The 18,905-nt window shown below is 48.3% G+C and overlaps 1 protein-coding gene across 1 annotated transcript; it reads right to left on the reverse strand.

Moving 5' to 3' along the window:
• Nucleotides 1-10,606: 10,606 nt before the first annotated feature.
• On the reverse strand, nt 10,607-18,177 carry LOC148686190 (uncharacterized). Its single transcript, XM_088665700.1, has 2 exons — nt 15,893-18,177; nt 10,607-12,931 (listed from the first exon to the last, which is right to left on the reverse strand). Exons 1-2 carry the CDS (start codon nt 16,701-16,703, stop codon nt 12,357-12,359), a joined length of 1,386 nt encoding a protein of 461 aa, XP_088521826.1. The 5' UTR covers nt 16,704-18,177; the 3' UTR covers nt 10,607-12,356.
• Nucleotides 18,178-18,905: the final 728 nt, after the last annotated feature.

Below are 18,905 nucleotides of genomic sequence, written 5' to 3' on the forward strand. Positions count from 1 at the left end.
ATGGACGGTCTGGGAATCAGCATGTTTTTACATGAGTAGAAAGTGTCCTTTTATTTAAAATGCATCTCTGGGTTATTTGTGGGGCCTGCCTGGTGTTTTTACATGAGTAGAACGTGTGCTTTTATTTAAAATGCATCTCTGGGTTATTTGTGGGGCATAGGAATTCGTTCACCACCACCCCCTAAAATATAGTCCGGCCCCCCCACAAAGTCTGAGGGACAGTGGACCGGTCCCCTGCTGAAAAAGTTTGCTGACCCCTGGTGTAAACTTTCATGTAGTGCAAAACCACCACCGGATACAGTGAACTTTATAAGAACACAGAAGAACCTGCTGCATCAGGCCAATGACCCATCTAGTCCAGCATCCTGTTCTCACTGTGGCCAACCAGATGCCTGAAGGAAGCCCAAATACAGGACCCCTGTAGGTTCCAGCAACTGGCATTTGGAAGCATTTCTGCCACCTTCCATTTCCCCACTTCTCTTCACTACCTCACTGGCTTGTTTGAGTGCGGAAGGCAGATGAACTATATGCTGCCCTAAGCTCACTGGTGGAAAGGTAGGATATAAATGTCATAAACAAACATTTGTTGTTGTTGTTTAGTTGTTTAGTCGTGTCTGACTCTTCGTGATCCCATGGACCAGAGCACGCCAGGCACTCCTGTCTTCCACTGCCTCCCGCAGTTTAGTCAGACTCACGTTGGTAGCTTCGAGAACACTGTCCAACCACCTCGTCCTCTGTTGCCCCCTTCTCCTTGTGCCCTCCATCTTTCCCAGCACCAGGGAGTCTTCTCTTCTCATGAGATAGCCAAAGTATTGGAGCCTCAGCTTCAGGATCTGTCCTTCCCGTGAGCACTCAGGGCTGATTTCCTTCACAATGGATGGGTTTGATCTTCTTGCAGTCCATGGGACTCTCAAGAGTCTCCTCCAGCTCCATAATTCTTCGGCGATCAGCCTTCTTTATGGTCCAGCTCTCACTTCCATATATCACTACTGGGAAAAGCATCACTACTGGGAAAACCATTCTGGGAAAACAAACATTTATGGTAATGGTGTGGGACTGTTGGTGTTTGACAAATGCCATGTTTGTATAAGGCTAGGTGGTCCAATGGTCTGGCTCAGGCAGCTTCCTCTCCTCCTCTGAGTTGATGCTACATCATGGACTTAGAAGCATTGTGAAGAAAATGGCAGCAGAACAATGAGTAAATGAAGGATAACCCTGAAGGATATGTCACATCTTCAGAGTCAGATATACCACTTTCTGGAAACTGCAGGAAGGGAGAGTGCTCAGATCCTGCTTGTGGGCTTTCCATGGGTTGGCTGCTGTTGAGAACAGGATGCTGAACAAGATGAGCTACTGGCCTGATCCAGCAGGCTCTTCTACAGGTCTTCAGAAAGGCTGCAGGTCCCGAGGACACTAGGACCAGGGCTATTTTTTCAGCCAGAAACTCACTGGAACTCATTTCTGGCACCTCTCAGGTGAGTTGCCATTGCCATTCTAAGAGGACGAGGGTGGTGTTCATGGTGAGTTCTGGCACCTCTTTTTCTAGAAAAAAACACAGCACTGACTAGGACCCACTTTTTCCTTACATGCCAAAATACCCAAGGCCTCTCTTGGATATTTTGGCATGTAAGGAAATATTTCTCTAGCAACTATGCTGTATTTGGAGGTTCTTGTCTCTGATGCTGCCAAGCTTGACCAATTCCTGCTGCCAAACCGATATAATTCTGTGTGTGTGTGTGTGTGTGTGTGTGTGTGTGTGTGTGTGTAAGAGAGAGAGAGGAAAAAACAGGACACATTATCCTCCCTTTCACAGGTAGTCTTGCCAGTTAACAATATTGGCTGGTCAGCTTTATTCTTTGCAAGAGGTGTTAGCTACACTTTTGAAGTCTTAACAACAGTTCTGCACAGGAATATTCATGTATGTTTATTGAAAGTATGCCAGAGAGTGTTTTCTCTTCTCTTCTCTTCACTCCCCCCCCCCCCCGCCACCCATCCTTTCTTTTTGGTCGTTCTCTTCTCCCCTTCTGGTAGGTGGCTCATTACTTCATAAATCTGAGCCTGAACAGGAATTGGAGCTGGGGAGCAACTGTGCTGCTTCATGCATCACAAGCCAGCGCATGTGTGTGGAAGGCAGAAACAGCACCTCTTTGGACCAGCTGCTACATCCATCTGCAGCTGGGTCTAGGTGCAGTGATCTACGGTCAAGATCTGTACTGGGAGTATTTTTATAGCAGCTTTATAGCAGCTGGTGTGACTGGCAATAGGCAGAGAGAGAGAAAGGGAGGGAAAGAGGGAGAGGGAAGGATGAGGAGGAGGGGGAGGAAGAAGAAGATTAAGATCCCAGCCATCAGGGATAGTTTAGAAGACACAAATAAACAGAAAAGTATTTTTATTTGTTACTGTTTTAGGGAACAGCACTCCTTATGAGTGCCAAAACATGGCATAAAAGTAAAGCTAAAATATGCCTGAGGGCAAGTGGAGTTTATAATGTTTCTGTATTTTCTTAAAATGGGCAACACACACACACGTATACCTCCTACTCAGGGCCGGCTCTAAGGCAAGGCTGGGTGGCGCAATGCGCCAGGGTGCCAGTCCGCCAGGGGGTGCCGCGCTGCGCCCAGCAGACAGCCGCGCTGCGCCCGCCAGACAGCCCAGCCGCCCTCCCGCTTGCCCTGCTCCTTGCCTCCCTCCCTCCCGCTGCGGGTTCAAGTCCCGGCCTCAGCCTGGCGGTCGGGGGCATGAGGAGGACAAGACACCGGGCGCTTCGCGGCACCTCCCCCCCCAGCAGAGGCCTCCGTGCAGGAGGAGTGTTGCCGGCGCCCCAGAGGACAACCAGGCAGCTTGGCCCACCTGCTGTGGCACCCCTGAACCCGGCCCACCCTCAGCGCCCGGCCCGCCCATGCCATGTCCCTCCTCTGCGTCCGCGGTGAGTTGGGGGGCGGTGGCAGAGGGACCTTTGCGCCACAGCGCTCGATGTGGTTAAGACGGGCCTGCTCCTACTATGGGAAGATTGCAAAGGAATAAAATAAGAATGGAATTCACATATGTTGATACTGTACAGAGCGGATTGAGGCTGCCTTGCAAGTACCAAGACTTATGAGTGTAGCACATTATGATTTATGTATTACGTGAAATGTGCCCTCTCAGAAACCCACTAGCCCGTTTTTTAACCGTACGAAGCACCTCGAAGGATCAGACCAAAGTTCAATCCAGACTAGGGTTAGGGATTCTGTTTACAAAAATAGCCAACCACATGCCTCTGAGGACATGAAGATAACAACATTTGTTTCTGGCATCTGGTACGACCTGTGAAGCAGGAGGTTCTACTTATCTATCCTGGTTAGTAACTACTGTACTGAAAGGTCTGCCCTCTTTAAATTAACCTTTTCTTTTGAAAAGCCTGTCTTTGGTGCCCTTCATATGTACATATTGGAGTTGTGTGGCACCCACTTTTCTATCAGTGTCTCCTGGGTACGTGAGTAACTTTTAAGCGATCCAATCTTATAAGAGCCAGTCAGTTGGTTCATTCCCACAAAATCAGCAACCCAGCTCTTGACAGGGTATTGATTCTATGTTTGGGACCCCACGTAGGGTGGACATCAGAAAAGAGTACGCAGATTTGCCAAAGATTTGCCAGTGCTAATTCATACATATAGATAAACAATTTAAAAGTGCTTACAGTGATTTAAATAGGTAAGGTAAAGGGACCCCTGACCATTAGGTCCAGTCGTGACTGACTCTGGGGTTGCGGCGCTCATCTTGCGTTATTGGCCAAGGGAGCCGGCGTACAGCTTCCAGGTCATGTGGCCAGCATGACAAAGCCGCTTCTGGCGAACCAGAGCAGCACACGGAAACGCCGTTTACCTTCCCTCTTGGAGCGGTACCTATTTATCTACTTGCACTCTGACATGCTTTCGAACTGCTAGGTTGGCAGGAGCTGGGACCGAGCAACGGGAGCTCACCCCATTGTGGGGATTCGAACCACTGACCTTCTGATCAGCAAGCCCTAGGCTCTGTGGTTTAACCCACAGCGCCACCTGCGTCCCGTGATTTAAATAGAGAGACAATATATCCCACCACAGTAGTGAACAGAGAGAGAGAGATGACCTATGTGCCTTCTCATTCTGCTGACCCAAAACGTCATGGCCAATGGGCAACTTCAAGATGCCCAGATTTTATTTGGTAGATGGCACTGCAAACAGAGGGCTGCCCTCTGTAAAGCAGAGCCCTCAACCACTCTCGTCCCACACAGCTGGGTCAATTAAATATCACCCAACCACAGGGAAGTTGATAATGTGAAAAGAGAAACATTTCTGTGTTGCTTGTGCAGCATCTAAAGATCATTACCACATCTTGCACTAGTGAAGAAAGTTAGCCATGTTGTGAGAAGGGTACAAAAGAGGGCATCATCATCATCAACAACAACAACAACTTCTATCCACTTTTGCTTCTGCAGGTACAACACCACTGACAGCCTCATCTTTTCTGTACTTCCTGCTCTCTTCCTCTTCCATCTTGGGAATCTAGTGGATCACCTGGCCAACAAAACCCAAGCCAATGCTTCTATCCCCAAGGGAAGTGTTTGTAACAGAGAATGTCTAGAATGCAACAGAGAGCAAGTGCAGTACTGCTTTTGAAAACTTCTCAACTGACTGTTTGGGTTTCTAAGATTTTACGTGAGGTAGGGTCGATTTAAAAATCTTTGCAACTCAGTCTTGAGTCCAACAAAGTTTTGCGTAATTCCACTGGAGTTCCTGTCCAAGGATCTGTCTTTTCGAATTTCACAGCAAAAGCTGTAAAGCTCTGGCCTGTATGCTGCTAATGCTAAAAACACAATGCCTTGGACTGGGGGCGGGAAGGTGATTGCAATATATATGTGCCAAATCCTTATATAAAGGCTTTTGAGAAAGCATTCTGGTGGCAGCCATGCCAAGGATTCAAAATGCCGTGTGCCTATTTAATAAGCGAAGGCAGAAGAGCAATATTGGTAAGCTGCAAGATTGCATGATGAGGTTTGATAACAATTTTTTAAAGAAACACCCTCTTATTTTTCATTGCGGCGAACAATTTAGAACAGAAGAAACTAGAAAATGCTACTGTACATTACATGGGAAAATAAGGTCCCTTTAGTGTTCCCCAGTCAGTGGTGACAGTCTGTCTTTCCCAGGCTTGGTGCAGAGGGTCAGTTTAAACCCTCCGAAGTGCCAAAAACGCCATCTGCTCTTCCATCTGAAATGGGAATATTTTTTGCTCTTTTTTGTTGTTGTTTTTAATCTTGATTTGGTCTTTTGGTGTTTGTGATGGAGCACGCAGCCCAGATGCCAATAACGAGGAAAACGTATTAAGTGATAAAAGCGGTGTGTGGGGGTGTTTTTTTTGGGGGGGTGAGGATAGGAGGGATTGAGGGCGGATGGAGAAATTAAAACGAACGAGGTAGGGAAAGGGTACGGAGAGAAAAATAAAACGGAGCTGATTGCAATATTTGAACCAGGTGTGGCTGTGAATCTAAAGCACAATCTTGAGGGGCTCCAACAGATAGAGCCTATAATCCAACACATCTGGGAAAGTGTTGGTCAAGGCAGTCCCAAGCATTGTGCCAAAAACACCTTAGAAGATATTCCGTACAAGGATCCAGCTTGTCATATTGTACATCTGCTGTTTATTAGGGATGCTCATATTTTATATATACTAGCAGGTCAGAATTTTCTTACATGCTATGGGAACCAGCAGGTTCCCCCCCCCCTGGTATTTTTGTTTTAAACGGCTGCTCTCTCATGCACCTCCCCTTACGCAAGCCCTTCCAAACATTTTCATGAAACGGTGAGTCAGATTGCCGTCATTTCATTTTTGACACAATTGAATAAATCTAACCTTTAAAATACTAGGAACTCTTTACTTTTCTACAAGGAAGCTGAATGTTGGCGTGGCATACTTTATCCCCCCCCCCCACGGCCAAGACATGTTATTAGTTTTACAAATAAAAAGTACAAATAAACACACATCAATGAAGTCATACTGTATGTGGAGATTCTCGCCACTTCCCCCATCCCATCCATGGAGTCTTATTTTAAACATCTACAACTGCATATTAGTCTGTACTCCAGTTTTTATATCAAACCATCTTGTCCATAATGTTTTTTGCACTACAAGCGAGTCAAAATCCTGCTCTTGTTTCCATCTGCTTACAATGGTCTCCTAGATAACTTATAATTCTGTCCCATTCTTTTATAAAGTTTTTTATCCTCTTGGTTTCTGAGTTTTCCCATCAGCTTTGCCATCTCGGCATAGTCCATCAACTTGGTTTGCCATTCATCTCTGGTAAGGACTTTGTCATGTTTCCAATTCTGGGCCAATAACATCTGCACGGCTGTTGTTTCATACATAAAAAGTCTTTTCTGCTCCTTCGGAATGTTGTTACCTGTTGTTGTTGTTGCTTAGTCATTTAGTCGTGTCCGACTCTTCGCGATCCCATGGACCAGAGCACGCCAGGAACTCCTGTCTTCCATTGCCTCCCACAGTTTGGTCAGACTCATGTTGGTAGCTTCGAGAACACTGTCCAACCATCTCGTCCTCTGCCGTCCAAACTGCGGGAGGCAGTGGAAGACAGGAGTACCTGTAATTCATAATAAAAAAGCTTTGGTTTTTTTTAAAAGTTATTTTAAACATATTTTTTTCTCATTTCATTATATATCATCTCCCAGAAAGTTTTTATTACCTTACAAGTCCACCACTCATGATAAAAGGTACCTTCTTTTTCTTTACATTTCCAGCAGATATTTGAACTTGTTTTGTACATTTTTGCTAACTTTGTAGGAGTCAAATACCACCGGTGGCGTGGCATCATTTTTACACCAGTAGTAGAGGTAGGAACGCAAGCACCAGGAAAATAAATATTATACTTTTGTCTTTCTTCTCCCTCCTTTGTCCGGATAACCAGCCAGCAGACTGGGCTTAGGCATAATGCCTAAGCCAAGACAATATGCCTCTGTAGTCAATAATCCCAGAGCAATTCAAACCCAGGGCTGAAGCAGGCCCTCTCCCTGTCTTGCCCTTGGGATTCTCCCCTGGCCACAGGGAGTTTTTGGATCACAACACTGTCACCAATTTATATATAGTGCGTTCCACCCCTACCACCAATGCTTGGTGCACATGTGCTTTTGCCATTGAAATGTGACCTTGTCTCTTGCTAGATGGAGTATGCACATAAATGTGGGTGTGCTTCCCTGCCTTGTACTACAGCATTAAGGGGGTGACGGGTGTCAAGCCCTAGCAGACTGTTGGATTAGACTTTGGTTGATCCCAAATTGCACACTCCTGCCTTAAAGCAACATCATTCAGTAATGCATTGGTGGGTTTATAGGAGCGGGTGGCGCTGTGGTCTAAACCGAAGCTCTGCCCCAGCTCCTGCCAGCCTAGCAGTGCGAAAGCATGCCAGTGCAAGTAGATAAATAGGTACCACTGTGACAGGAAGTTAAACGGTGTTTCCGTGCGCTCTGGCTTCCATCGTGGTGTCCCGTTGCACTAGAAGCAGTTTAGTCATGCTGGCCACATGACCCAGAATGCTGTCTGTGGACAAACACTGGCTCCCTCGGCCCGAAAATAAGATGAATGCTGCATACCATAGTCACCTTTGACTGGAATTTACTGTCCAGGGATCCTTTTCCTTTACCTTTTACCTTGGAAGGTTTATTATAGCTGTGCCACTGTGAGCTTTAGCATGCTTTGAACCAAATGCATTGTGTATTTTTTTTTGTTACACTTGTTCACTTCCTCTTTGGTTTGGACAGCTGCCTTTTCCATGCTGTCGCTCTCCTTTTAATGTGTTTTGAATATCAAATATTGCTGAAGCACCTGAATGCAAAGATGGTCTGTGTTTTACTGTATGAGATGCCTAGAATGTGTTATATTTTAAACAAAAACCTTCTGCCTTTTCAAGAAAGGGTTGCCCACCATTTAAGATTAATCTCAAGCGCTAGGAGTGTTGGGTTCTGCAAGATTCCACCCTAGGAAAATAAGGTTTTGCCATGTTACTGCCATCGAACTGTATGGGCAAATAATATGGGGTTACTGGGCTATAAACACATCAGGGCCAGCCCTCCCAGGAAGCAGGGTGAAGCAGCTACTTAGGGCCGCCCTCTGCCAGAGAGGCAGAGCCAGCATTGGCACCAATTTTCGGTGAGCTCTTGAGAGCTCTTGCCAAAACATCACAAGATCTTGCTAGAACCTGCTGCTGCTTTTTGCCACCATACAACCCAGATAAGGAATGCTTCAGCAGGGGTGGTATGGCATGGCTGGTGCAGGGGGGAACTTCCTGTTTCACCTCAAACAGAAAAATTGGGCACAACACCCTGTAAACACACGGTAATTGAGGGCACTTTGCAGATATGGCATTATGCTCACTACTACGGGCAGCCTGTTATAATGGATAGCTACTGTATGTTCTTTGCCCACTTTTCTTTGCAAAAACCGCTTGGCTACAGTCCCAATTCATTTTGAACGTAGGCACTCCATTGGAATAGGGTGCACCTCACAGTGTGCATACCTGGAAACCAGGGCAGTTCAAGGATGAAAAGCATTGTGTGGAATTTTGTCAGTAGAACGTATTTTAATACTAATTGGCGCAACTATTTCTATTGCAATAAGAGGATAAAAACACATGTTGTTGTTGTTTAGTCGTTTAGTCGTGTCCGACTCTTCGTGACCCCATGGACCAGAGCACGCCAGGCACTCCTGACTTGCACTGCCTCCCACAGTTTGGTCAAACTCATGTTCGTAGCTTCAAGAACACTGTCCAACCATCTTGTCCTCTGTCGTCCCCTTCTCTGAGTGCCCTCAATCTTTCCCAACATCAGGGTCTTTTCCAAGGATTCTTCTCTTCTCATGAGGTGGCCAAAGTATCGGAGCCTCAGCTTCAGGATCTGTCCTTCCAATGAGCACTCAGGGCTGATTTCCTTAAGAATGGATAGGTTTGATCTTCTTGCAGTCCATGGGACTCTCAAGAGTCTCCTCCAGCACCATAATTCAAAAGCATCAATTCTTCGGCGATCAGCCTTCTTTATGGTCCAGCTCTCACTTCCATACATCACTACTGGGAAAACCATAGCTTTAACTATACGGACCTTTGTCGGCAAGGTGATGTCTCTGCTTTTTAAGATGCTGTCTAGGTTTGCCATTGCTTTTCTCCCAACAAGCAGGCGTCTTTTAATTTCGTGACTGCTGTCACCATAAAAACACATAAAAACACTGCTGTCACCATAAAAACACATATTTCCCCATAATGTTGATCCCTTTGGTGCAAAAACAAACAAACAAAACCCCTTACCATCATCAATACTTCGATCGGGAACCAATTCTTGCTAGGAGTGATGCAGACAGAAGTTTTTAATCGTAGAAACAAAATATCCTCACATGTTGCCATATTATATTCCCTTCTTGAGATTTGTAAACCTGTCGGAGACGCTTGTGTGAAATGGTGAATAAATGGAATACATATAATCATAATAAATAATGATTATTATTGGTTATAATTAAATACCCTGTTTCTCATATTTTAAGACATACCCATAAAATAAGCCATAGCAGGATTTCTAAGCATTCAAGGAATATAAAACATACCCCGAAAATAAGACATAGTGATAGGCGCAGCAGCAATGCTGGCCGCGGCAGGAGGAGAAGGAAAAAAATAAGACATCCCTTGAAAATAAGCCATAGTGTGTTTTTTTGAGGAAAAAATAAATATAAGACATGTCTTATAATATGAGAAACACGGTAATGATTATAAAAGAATAAGAAGAGGAAGGTCCCCCCCTTTGAATGAATCAAGGCTGCTATCCCCAAATTAGCATGGCTCCACTTAATCCAGTTTAGTACCAATGAAATATGTAGATTTAAACATCTTTAAACATCTGTGCTGGATTAAGTAGTTTAATTTGATTGGATTAAGTGATTTGATTTGATTGACTGCCCCAGACAGGAATATAAGAATCTGCTCTATACAGAGTCAGACCATTGATCCATCTATCCTGGCATTGTCTTGTCTACAGAGAGTATATCAGGAAAACGCACATCCCAGTTTTGGGACTCAACATGTTGGGTTGATTTGTCAGGTATTTTATTTGTAACCAGGAAAAGGTGTCATTAGAGTGGAGTTCAATGCTCTGTTTTCCTCCATATGCATCTGACTCATGTTAGAGCCAAACTAGTATGAAGAGCATTTGAAAAAGAAAGTGGGGGAGGGGGGGAGAGAATCCACCACAACAAATTTGGCTTTTGGCATGACACGGCCATGACACTGAAGCCATCTGGCAAGGTGTTAACATGATTTAATTAACTATCCTTTGTCCTTTCACTACAGTAGCACTCCAGGGTGCCTTCTTCTTAATAAGAACTCTCTACTAAAATGTTAATAACCATCAGAATGGCACATCCGTTAAGGCAACTTGAAAAAAAATTCACTGAGCAATGGAGTTCCGGCGAAAGTAATGGAATAAAGTAAAATTCAGAAGATGTAACGTGACTGTTCGTGACCTAGTCACAACCGTGTGTGACCTTGTGTGTCGAGGCTTCCCAGAAAATTACCTTAAATAACTCACAACTGACAACAGAATTATGGTTTGGTTTTTGGCAAATAATTTAGGGCCACAACTTTATTAAATACACAATTTAATCCGAGTGTTGGCTTAGGCTTTTGGTTATTCACTCGTCCTTCCTAAAGAAGGACTATCCCCATCTGTCCATCCAGGACAGGACTCAATCAGCTGTCCCCTTAGGACAGGACTCACCTCATCTGCCCCACGTGGCAGGACTCACATCAGCTGTCACCATTGGACAGGACTCACCTCATCTGCCCACGTGGCAGGACTCACATCAGCTGTCACCATTGGACAGGACTCACCTCATCTGCCCACGTGGCAGGACTCACGTCAGCTGTCACCATAGGACAGGACTCACCACTGTCCGCTTGGACAGTTCCTGCTCCGACTTCCGCATGGAAGTCAAGTAAACATACCTGGGAGTGAGGAGGTGGCTGCGCCCAGTCATTCCCTCCTCACCTTCACCAAGAATGTTCCTCAAGGCTCTTGCTCTTAAAATTGGGCCCACCATTCCCGCCAATGGCGGGATGGTAAGGACAAGAGTGTAAGCCCCGAGATTCCTTTAACGGAATACTTCTATATGGAGCAAACGGAGGTGAGGGTAGGCATCCGTGTGCCACCCCCTCTACCAACCGATTAACCAACCAAAAGCCTAACCGCCAACCTAACAAGTTGTGACAATTTGCTAGCGCAGTAGGCGAAAACCAAGAGGCACAGCCAATCAGCCAATTGGAAAAATTCCTACTGACCCCTGAATACAGGCGGCCCCGAAGGCAATAGCAATGTCGTGCTAACCTGCAAGAAAGAAAGGGCGGGTGGGAGGGGTTCAAACGCCAGGCAAAAATGTGACCAGAAAATGGTGGACGCAGCTTTAAGAGGGGCCCCACCAACCAATCAGATCCAAGGAATTTGCATACACACGCCCCCCATTACTCAGCATGAGCTGTGGCCTTACACAAACCAAACCCTAAGCTAAATTTCTTAACAGCCCTACCACAATCCGCTTTATATTATATGATATAAAGCGCTTTGTGTGTCGAGGCTTCCCAGAAAATTACCTTAAATAACTCACAACTGACAACAGAATTATGGTTTGGTTTTTGGCAAATAATTTAGGGCCACAACTTTATTAAATACACAATTTAATCCGAGTGTTGGCTTAGGCTTTTGGTTATTCACTCGTCCTTCCTAAAGAAGGACTATCCCCATCTGTCCATCCAGGACAGGACTCAATCAGCTGTCCCCTTAGGACAGGACTCACCTCATCTGCCCCACGTGGCAGGACTCACATCAGCTGTCACCATTGGACAGGACTCACCTCATCTGCCCACGTGGCAGGACTCACATCAGCTGTCACCATTGGACAGGACTCACCTCATCTGCCCACGTGGCAGGACTCACGTCAGCTGTCACCATAGGACAGGACTCACCACTGTCCGCTTGGACAGTTCCTGCTCCGACTTCCGCATGGAAGTCAAGTAAACATACCTGGGAGTGAGGAGGTGGCTGCGCCCAGTCATTCCCTCCTCACCTTCACCAAGAATGTTCCTCAAGGCTCTTGCTCTTAAAATTGGGCCCACCATTCCCGCCAATGGCGGGATGGTAAGGACAAGAGTGTAAGCCCCGAGATTCCTTTAACGGAATACTTCTATATGGAGCAAACGGAGGTGAGGGTAGGCATCCGTGTGCCACCCCCTCTACCAACCGATTAACCAACCAAAAGCCTAACCGCCAATCAAGCCAGCCCTGGCTTGCCGCCAACACTCAGAGACCTAACCAACTTTTTAAACCCTCAGACACATCACGCAGCCAAATGTCATACCCATCAGGGGATAAGTGAACCCCATCATCCCGATATAAAAGCGGGGCTCTAACATTAATTGCGGGATGACGAATCAAACTCCCCCCGATTTCGTACACCCGTTTGGATGCTGCGCTGTTAACCCTCTTCCTAGCTCTTTCCCCAGCCAGAGGAGGAATATCACCCCGCCATTGCATCCTCTGCAACATTTGGGACCAAAAAACGACGGTATCAGGGAACCAAGTCCTTATCTCCAACAAATCTCGTAGGATAGCCAGGCGAAGAGATAACGGGTCCACAGCGGGGATGTCATTTTCTCCCAGCTGGATCACCAGGGCGGACGGGCACCCGAGCAAGAGGGCTTTGCGCCGCAGCAAAGGGAGAAGCTCCCCCCAGCGCATGCCCCTCTTGCCCATCCAGGTCACTTGGATGTTGGATGGAAGGCCAAGTCGAGGACCCAATGGCGTTTGGCCAGCGCGAAGGCCTGCCCAATGGACTATGGAATGTCCCACCATCCATATGTGCACGTCCGCGAGCCCTGGGAAAACATTGGAAAACAAACGACAAAGTTAGGAGCGCTTCCGAACATAAGATCTATACGCTGCAGATTTCCACCTGCCCAAATCCTTAATAGCATCAACCGAAATACCCCAGTGGGCCGCCGTAGTGGCGGCCCCAATGCGAAAGGAATGAGGAGCGTAATTAGCGGCCACGCAACCGCATGCCGCTATCACCTTCCTCATAACTCTAGTAAATTGCAGCCTAGTCATCGGGTTACCATCCTGATGCACAAACAAGGGGCCCTCCCCAGCTGGCCTTTCCGCCAAGAATTTGGCTACGTCCTTAACCGGGCAGGGGCCCGTCTGCCCCGTAGCAGGCAGTCGCATTACTGCTCCTTTACCAGCCTGGTCGGTCTTGGAACTCCGAATCGTGATTAACAATTCCGTTGGTGACAGACGTATGTCCTGGAGTAGCAAACCCCCTGGCACCCCCTGACGCATCTGACCCCCTACAATTTCACCAATTCTCAAAGCGCCAAAAAAGGCCACTGAGAAGGCGGCCGAAAACAAACGGGCCTCATATTTAGACCAACACACCACCCTAAGCTTCAATCTCATTTTAGTGAGAAGATCAAAAGAAATCGGGTTCCTGGTAGGGGAACGGGGAGGACAAAGCCTACCCCATCCCTCCATGGCCTTACGCACCACAAATTTGGCGCAAGGGTCCCTATTAAAAAAAAACAATTTCGAGAAAAATGAAATGGCCGCAGACTGGAGCTTTATGGTCCTGGCAGCCCTTCCCAGGTGAAACAGGTGTGCCAAATATTGAAGCACCTGGGAAGAAGAGGGGCGGGCCGCTCCCTCCACCGCGAGCGACTGACTGCGAAAAGTTAAAAAGTCAGTCCAAGCTTTTTGATAAGCCCGCAGGGTAGAGGGGGAAACAGAAGCAGCTACTCCCTGCAAGACTAGCAGCTGCCAAGGTTCCAAAGACGATCCGGGAAAATCTCCGGCTGATGTTGTGCGTCTGGAACCAGGGACCTGAAGCGCTCCATCTGAAATCGTGACAAAGCGTCAGCTATATCGTTGGCCACGCCCGGGACAAAACGCGCAGAGAAAATAATGTTAAAACGCAGGCACTGCAGCACGAATGCCCGCAGCAGAGCCGATACCCGAGTTGACTTAGAAGATTGTTTCGCAAGGACAGTCACCACAGCCTGGTTATCTGACCAAAAGCATACGCGGCGGTCCTTGAAGTCGTCAACCCAAATATGGACTGCAACTGCTATAGGAAAGAACTCAAGAAAAGTTAAATCCCGCGTGATTTCAGTGTCCCGCCAAGCAGGGGGCCATCTTTGTGCGCACCACCTGCCATTCCAAAACAAACCAAATCCCAGGGAACCCGCCGCATCGGAGTGCACTTGGAAATCGTTGTGCAGGTTTAAAACATCCTGCCACAAGGATACCCCATTGTATTCCTCCAGGAATACCAGCCACATCCTCATGTCAGCCTTCTCACCCTGCGATAAGCGCTCGAAGGCCGCACAGGCTACGGAGCAGCCCATTGGCATGGCCTTATCAAAATAATAGGCGCCTTCCAACTGAAAGCCCAGCAACCAAAAATCATGCGGATGAATTGGTAATAATCGGAAAGCCGATTCGATATCACATTTTGCCAACAAGGCCCCCGGCCCAAACTTTCTGATCATTTTAATTGCCTGGTCGAGAGAAGCGTATTTGACCGTACAAAGCTCCGGAGGGATCACGTCGTTCACGGACGTGTCCCTAGGGTGAGACAAATTATGAATGAGCCGAAACTCACCCGGAGCCTTCTTGGGGACGATTCCCAAGGGAGAGAGGTGCAGATTGGGAAAAGGCGGAGACGCAAAAGGACCAGCCATGCGCTGGAGGGCTATTTCTTTATTAACCTTCCGCCTTGCGACCTCGTGCATCTCTCTCACCGACTTCTGGTTCCTAGGATTCCTAGCCAGGGGAACCGAAGCTATCGGAATCCGGAACCCGAAGGAGAAACCATCCCGAAGATATGCAGCCGCCTCAATATTGGGATAGGAGGCTAACCAATGTTTAAGGGCCGGTAACTTAATGGGAGAAAAAGCTAACTGAAGCAATTCACTTTGATGTGGAAGCTGCGGGGGGAGCGGGGAGGGCAGGGGCGGAACCCCTTGGCGCCTGCCTGAATCCTCCCCGACCCCCACGAAAGGGCCGCCGGCCCGCATAGCAGTTAACAGCCGGGTGGCTACCGCCACACCGGTCACAAGTGTGCGCATAAATACACCGCGGGCGCTGACACATTCCTTTATTGAAATCCCAGCAGCGCAATTTAGGTGCCGCCTTAAAAGGCTGGGTCTTAGCCCTTTGCTGCTCGGCGGGTTTCCGTGAAACCGACGGAGCCACATACGTGGTCCAAAGGTCCAAGTCTTTCCTGTCAAAGCGGGCGGTGTCAATTTTTGACGCCCGCCTGCGAAATCTTTCATCATAAGCAATTGCGGCCGCTTCCCCTGCCATGTTATATGCTGACCTTACGATGGACTGGTACACGATAAGGTGTAGAGCCCTGCGGGGATATGCCGCTACTACTACCCCGGAAAAAACTTGATAACAATCGAGCCAACGCTCGAAAGTCCGCTCCACCTTTCTCCCCCTGCCTTTCTTCTTAGTACCAACGAGGGCGTTTTCTTGCTCAGGGACCACCTCCTCTGGTGGAGCTAAATCAAAAATGTCTACATATTTACCATCCAATATCCTAGACCTCAATTTAGAGGACAAGTGACTGCCCGGAATAATATCCCTAGTACTGTTGGTGGAAACCGTGGTTTCCGGGACCAACTCTCCGTCGAGACATTCTTGAACAGCTCCATAACGAGCACGATGCGAATTCGCTCGACGAGCCCAGGCCCAACGAGGAAGGCCAGAATCCACTTCCCCGTAAGCCCAGTACAACCCCATAGAGTGATCAGAACCCTCGGAGCTAGAGGACGAACCTGAGGTGGTCGAAGCCGAGGTATCGTCCTTGCGCCTCTTTGCCCGCCTCCTGGAACGACTTTTGTGACGACGTTTTCCGCCACTCGACGCTCTAGCCGGCACTGGGAGGGCTTCCTCGCCGGATGCCGACGAAAGCCCCTCGCGCCGCGAGGCGACGGCAAGAGTCTGGGATGGAGCAACGGGCGAAACAACAACATTAGAGGAGGCCCCCGTCCGCCCCCCCTGCCCTTGCCCACTTACTCTGCCCTTAGCCTGCCTCGCCCTCCTGGTGCGCCGAGGCTGCTTCCCCTCACTTCGTCGTTTGACGGGAGGGGGCGCCGGCACCACCATAGGAGTGGAAGAGGCATTCGGCATCAGAACACCAGAAGGCCCCACGAAGTCGTCATCCGACGAGTCAACTGGCCCAGACGTGGTGGTCTCAGGCAGTCCCAGAATGGTCGCCATGGGGGACAGAGGCTGCGACGCCGCCACCGTAGCTTGCCCGGGGTCCAGGGATACACCTGCAGAGGTAGAGGGGGCAGAAAGAGGGTCTGGGCCTTGCCGGTCTGGAGGCATGGCCGTAGTCGCCGCCTCCCGCCCTGCTTCCAGAGGTAAACCAGCAGAGGTCGAGGCGGCAGGATGAGAGGCCGGGTTCTGTAATAAGGCATCAAGCCCAGATCCAAGCTGGGCCAGGGCCTGTGGGTCACCAGCAATGCTAGCGATGAATGCTTCCACGCGACCCGCTGCCTGCGAGGCTGGCGAACGCAGCTTCTGCGAAGCGCCCTTAATGACCCTCTTAGATTTCCCTGAAGTGGATGGGTGGGCCGCCATCCTGAACTATTAACTACTTGGAATAACAAGCAAACACACGTGGAATCACACAGGGGTGCGTATTACCACTTTAACCACTAGGCGGCGTCACCCCACCCCTCAAATATTGGAGCCTTCCCAACCAATCTGCAAAACTAACTGCAAAATATTTGGGGACACCCAGGCCTCTGAAAGGCCCCAGGGAAATCAGTTAGACTTGTATTGCAGGCTGGTGTAGGCCGGACCCCGGCACACGCCCCGGCCCCCCCCCCTAAAAGGGGGGAGAGGGAAAATGCGCAGGCCAAAGCCAAACTCCCACCCACGCAACCAAATAGAATCCTTACCCAGAATACGTGAAAACTAAATTAACGTGAATTAAAATTAAATTGAATTAAACAATGGACATCAATTAAGCCAATTAAACAATGCAAGAAACCCAAAACGCAGGCCAAGCAATGTATTCCCTATCTATTGGGAAGGAACAGTATCAAAACTAACAAGGTGCGATAACCCCCTTGAGGCCAGCCGATGGCATAGAGAACCTAAAGTAGGCTGCAGTACTCAGGCCTCCAATTAAAGGCAAGGAGTAAAAGTTTTTTCCTTTCACTTAACCAAAGCAAGCCCACGCAGGTCAAAGCCAATTATAATCCAATTGAATCAATTAAGATTCCTAAATAAAAGGATATAAATTAAATCAAGTAATTAAAGGAAACCAATAAGTTAAAATGACCCAATAAGCTAGTCAGGCAACACAATAAAGTCAAAGCCTGTTCAAGGGACTTCAATATAGGCTGAGGGAAAAGGCAATTAAATTTGTAGGTGTAGTAACAACTCGTGGCCAGTAGATGGCGCCAAACGCCCAGAAACTGGCTGCAAGCACTCAAGCCTCGAAATAAACTGCAGCCAGGAAAAAATTTTTCCTCAGCTAAAACAGATGCAAACAGAAAACAAACGCTATACAGGACACAAAAACTAGAGGCCCCCCAGGTGAATCAAGTGAGGGGACCCCCTCCCAAGGTCCTAAAGACCCAGCAACCCCCCTCAAACCGCTCCCCCCAATGCACAAGCAGCAGCTCTCTGCTTAATAGCAAAGGGGGTTGCAAGCATTAAAATGGCGGACGCAACGTGCAAACCAGGCACAATAACGGCCTGGCGCCCTCCCAATGATGCACCCCCACCCCGCAGGCACCCCAGGGGGGGCGGCAAACGCCACAGCCCCCAATAAGCCAAATTAGAGGCCCCCAGCAGAGCGCAAGCAGCCTCAATGCTCCTCAGCCGGCAACAGCCCTATTAACCACCCACGTGGCTCCAGCCCAGCCCAGCCCAGCCCCAGCAGGAAAACGGCCAGGCAAGGAGCCAGGAGCCAAGGCTCCCTCAGGGTACCAAGGCCCCCTTGCCCACCAAGAGCCACAGCAGGCTAGCCAAGGCAAGCGGGGGGGGGGGAATTTAAAGAATTTAAAGGAATCTAAAGGGGGGTGCACCCTTTAAATAAAGTGGGATGCCTGTGCGGGGGGGGGGGACTCCCAACGCCCCCAGCCGAGGCCGAGCCGTAGGGGAAGGGAGTGGGGAGGGAGGGGAGGGGGAGAATCAAAACGGAGCTAAATAAGGCAGTAAATGAAAGCTAAAAATCAAAAGCAAGCAATAAGCTGAATAAATCAGCAAATTAAATAAGCCAGATACAACCAGACTCCAGGAATCCAGGAACGCTCTCTTGCCAGACAGGAACCGATAGAAACACACAGTTCAAACGCCAGGCAAAAATGTGACCAGAAAATGGTGGACGCAGCTTTAAGAGGGGCCCCACCAACCAATCAGATCCAAGGAATTTGCATACACACGCCCCCCATTACTCAGCATGAGCTGTGGCCTTACACAAACCAAACCCTAAGCTAAATTTCTTAACAGCCCTACCACAATCCGCTTTATATTATATGATATAAAGCGCTTTCTCAACCACAGCTATAGGATTGACGTTTGGAGAATTCATCTGGTCTTGGAGGGAATACATGATTAGGGGAATACATGGAAATGTTCTTCTTGGTTTCAGTGGGCTTTGCTGCTGCAGAAGCTCCTTTAGCAAAAGCCACTCTGGTTTAAGGCCAGAGTTAAGGCTTTCTCGTGTTGGCTCAAGCTCCACAAAGCTGAGAAATTGGAAGCTAAGGCTGATACCTTAACAAGTGTGCCCTTTGATTAAGGATGGGGAAGAGAGTCAGATATACAGTG

This window comes from Zootoca vivipara, chromosome 3, assembly GCF_965207765.1.
Source record: "Zootoca vivipara chromosome 3, rZooViv2.hap1.1, whole genome shotgun sequence".
Taxonomy (NCBI): Eukaryota; Metazoa; Chordata; class Lepidosauria; order Squamata; family Lacertidae; genus Zootoca; species Zootoca vivipara.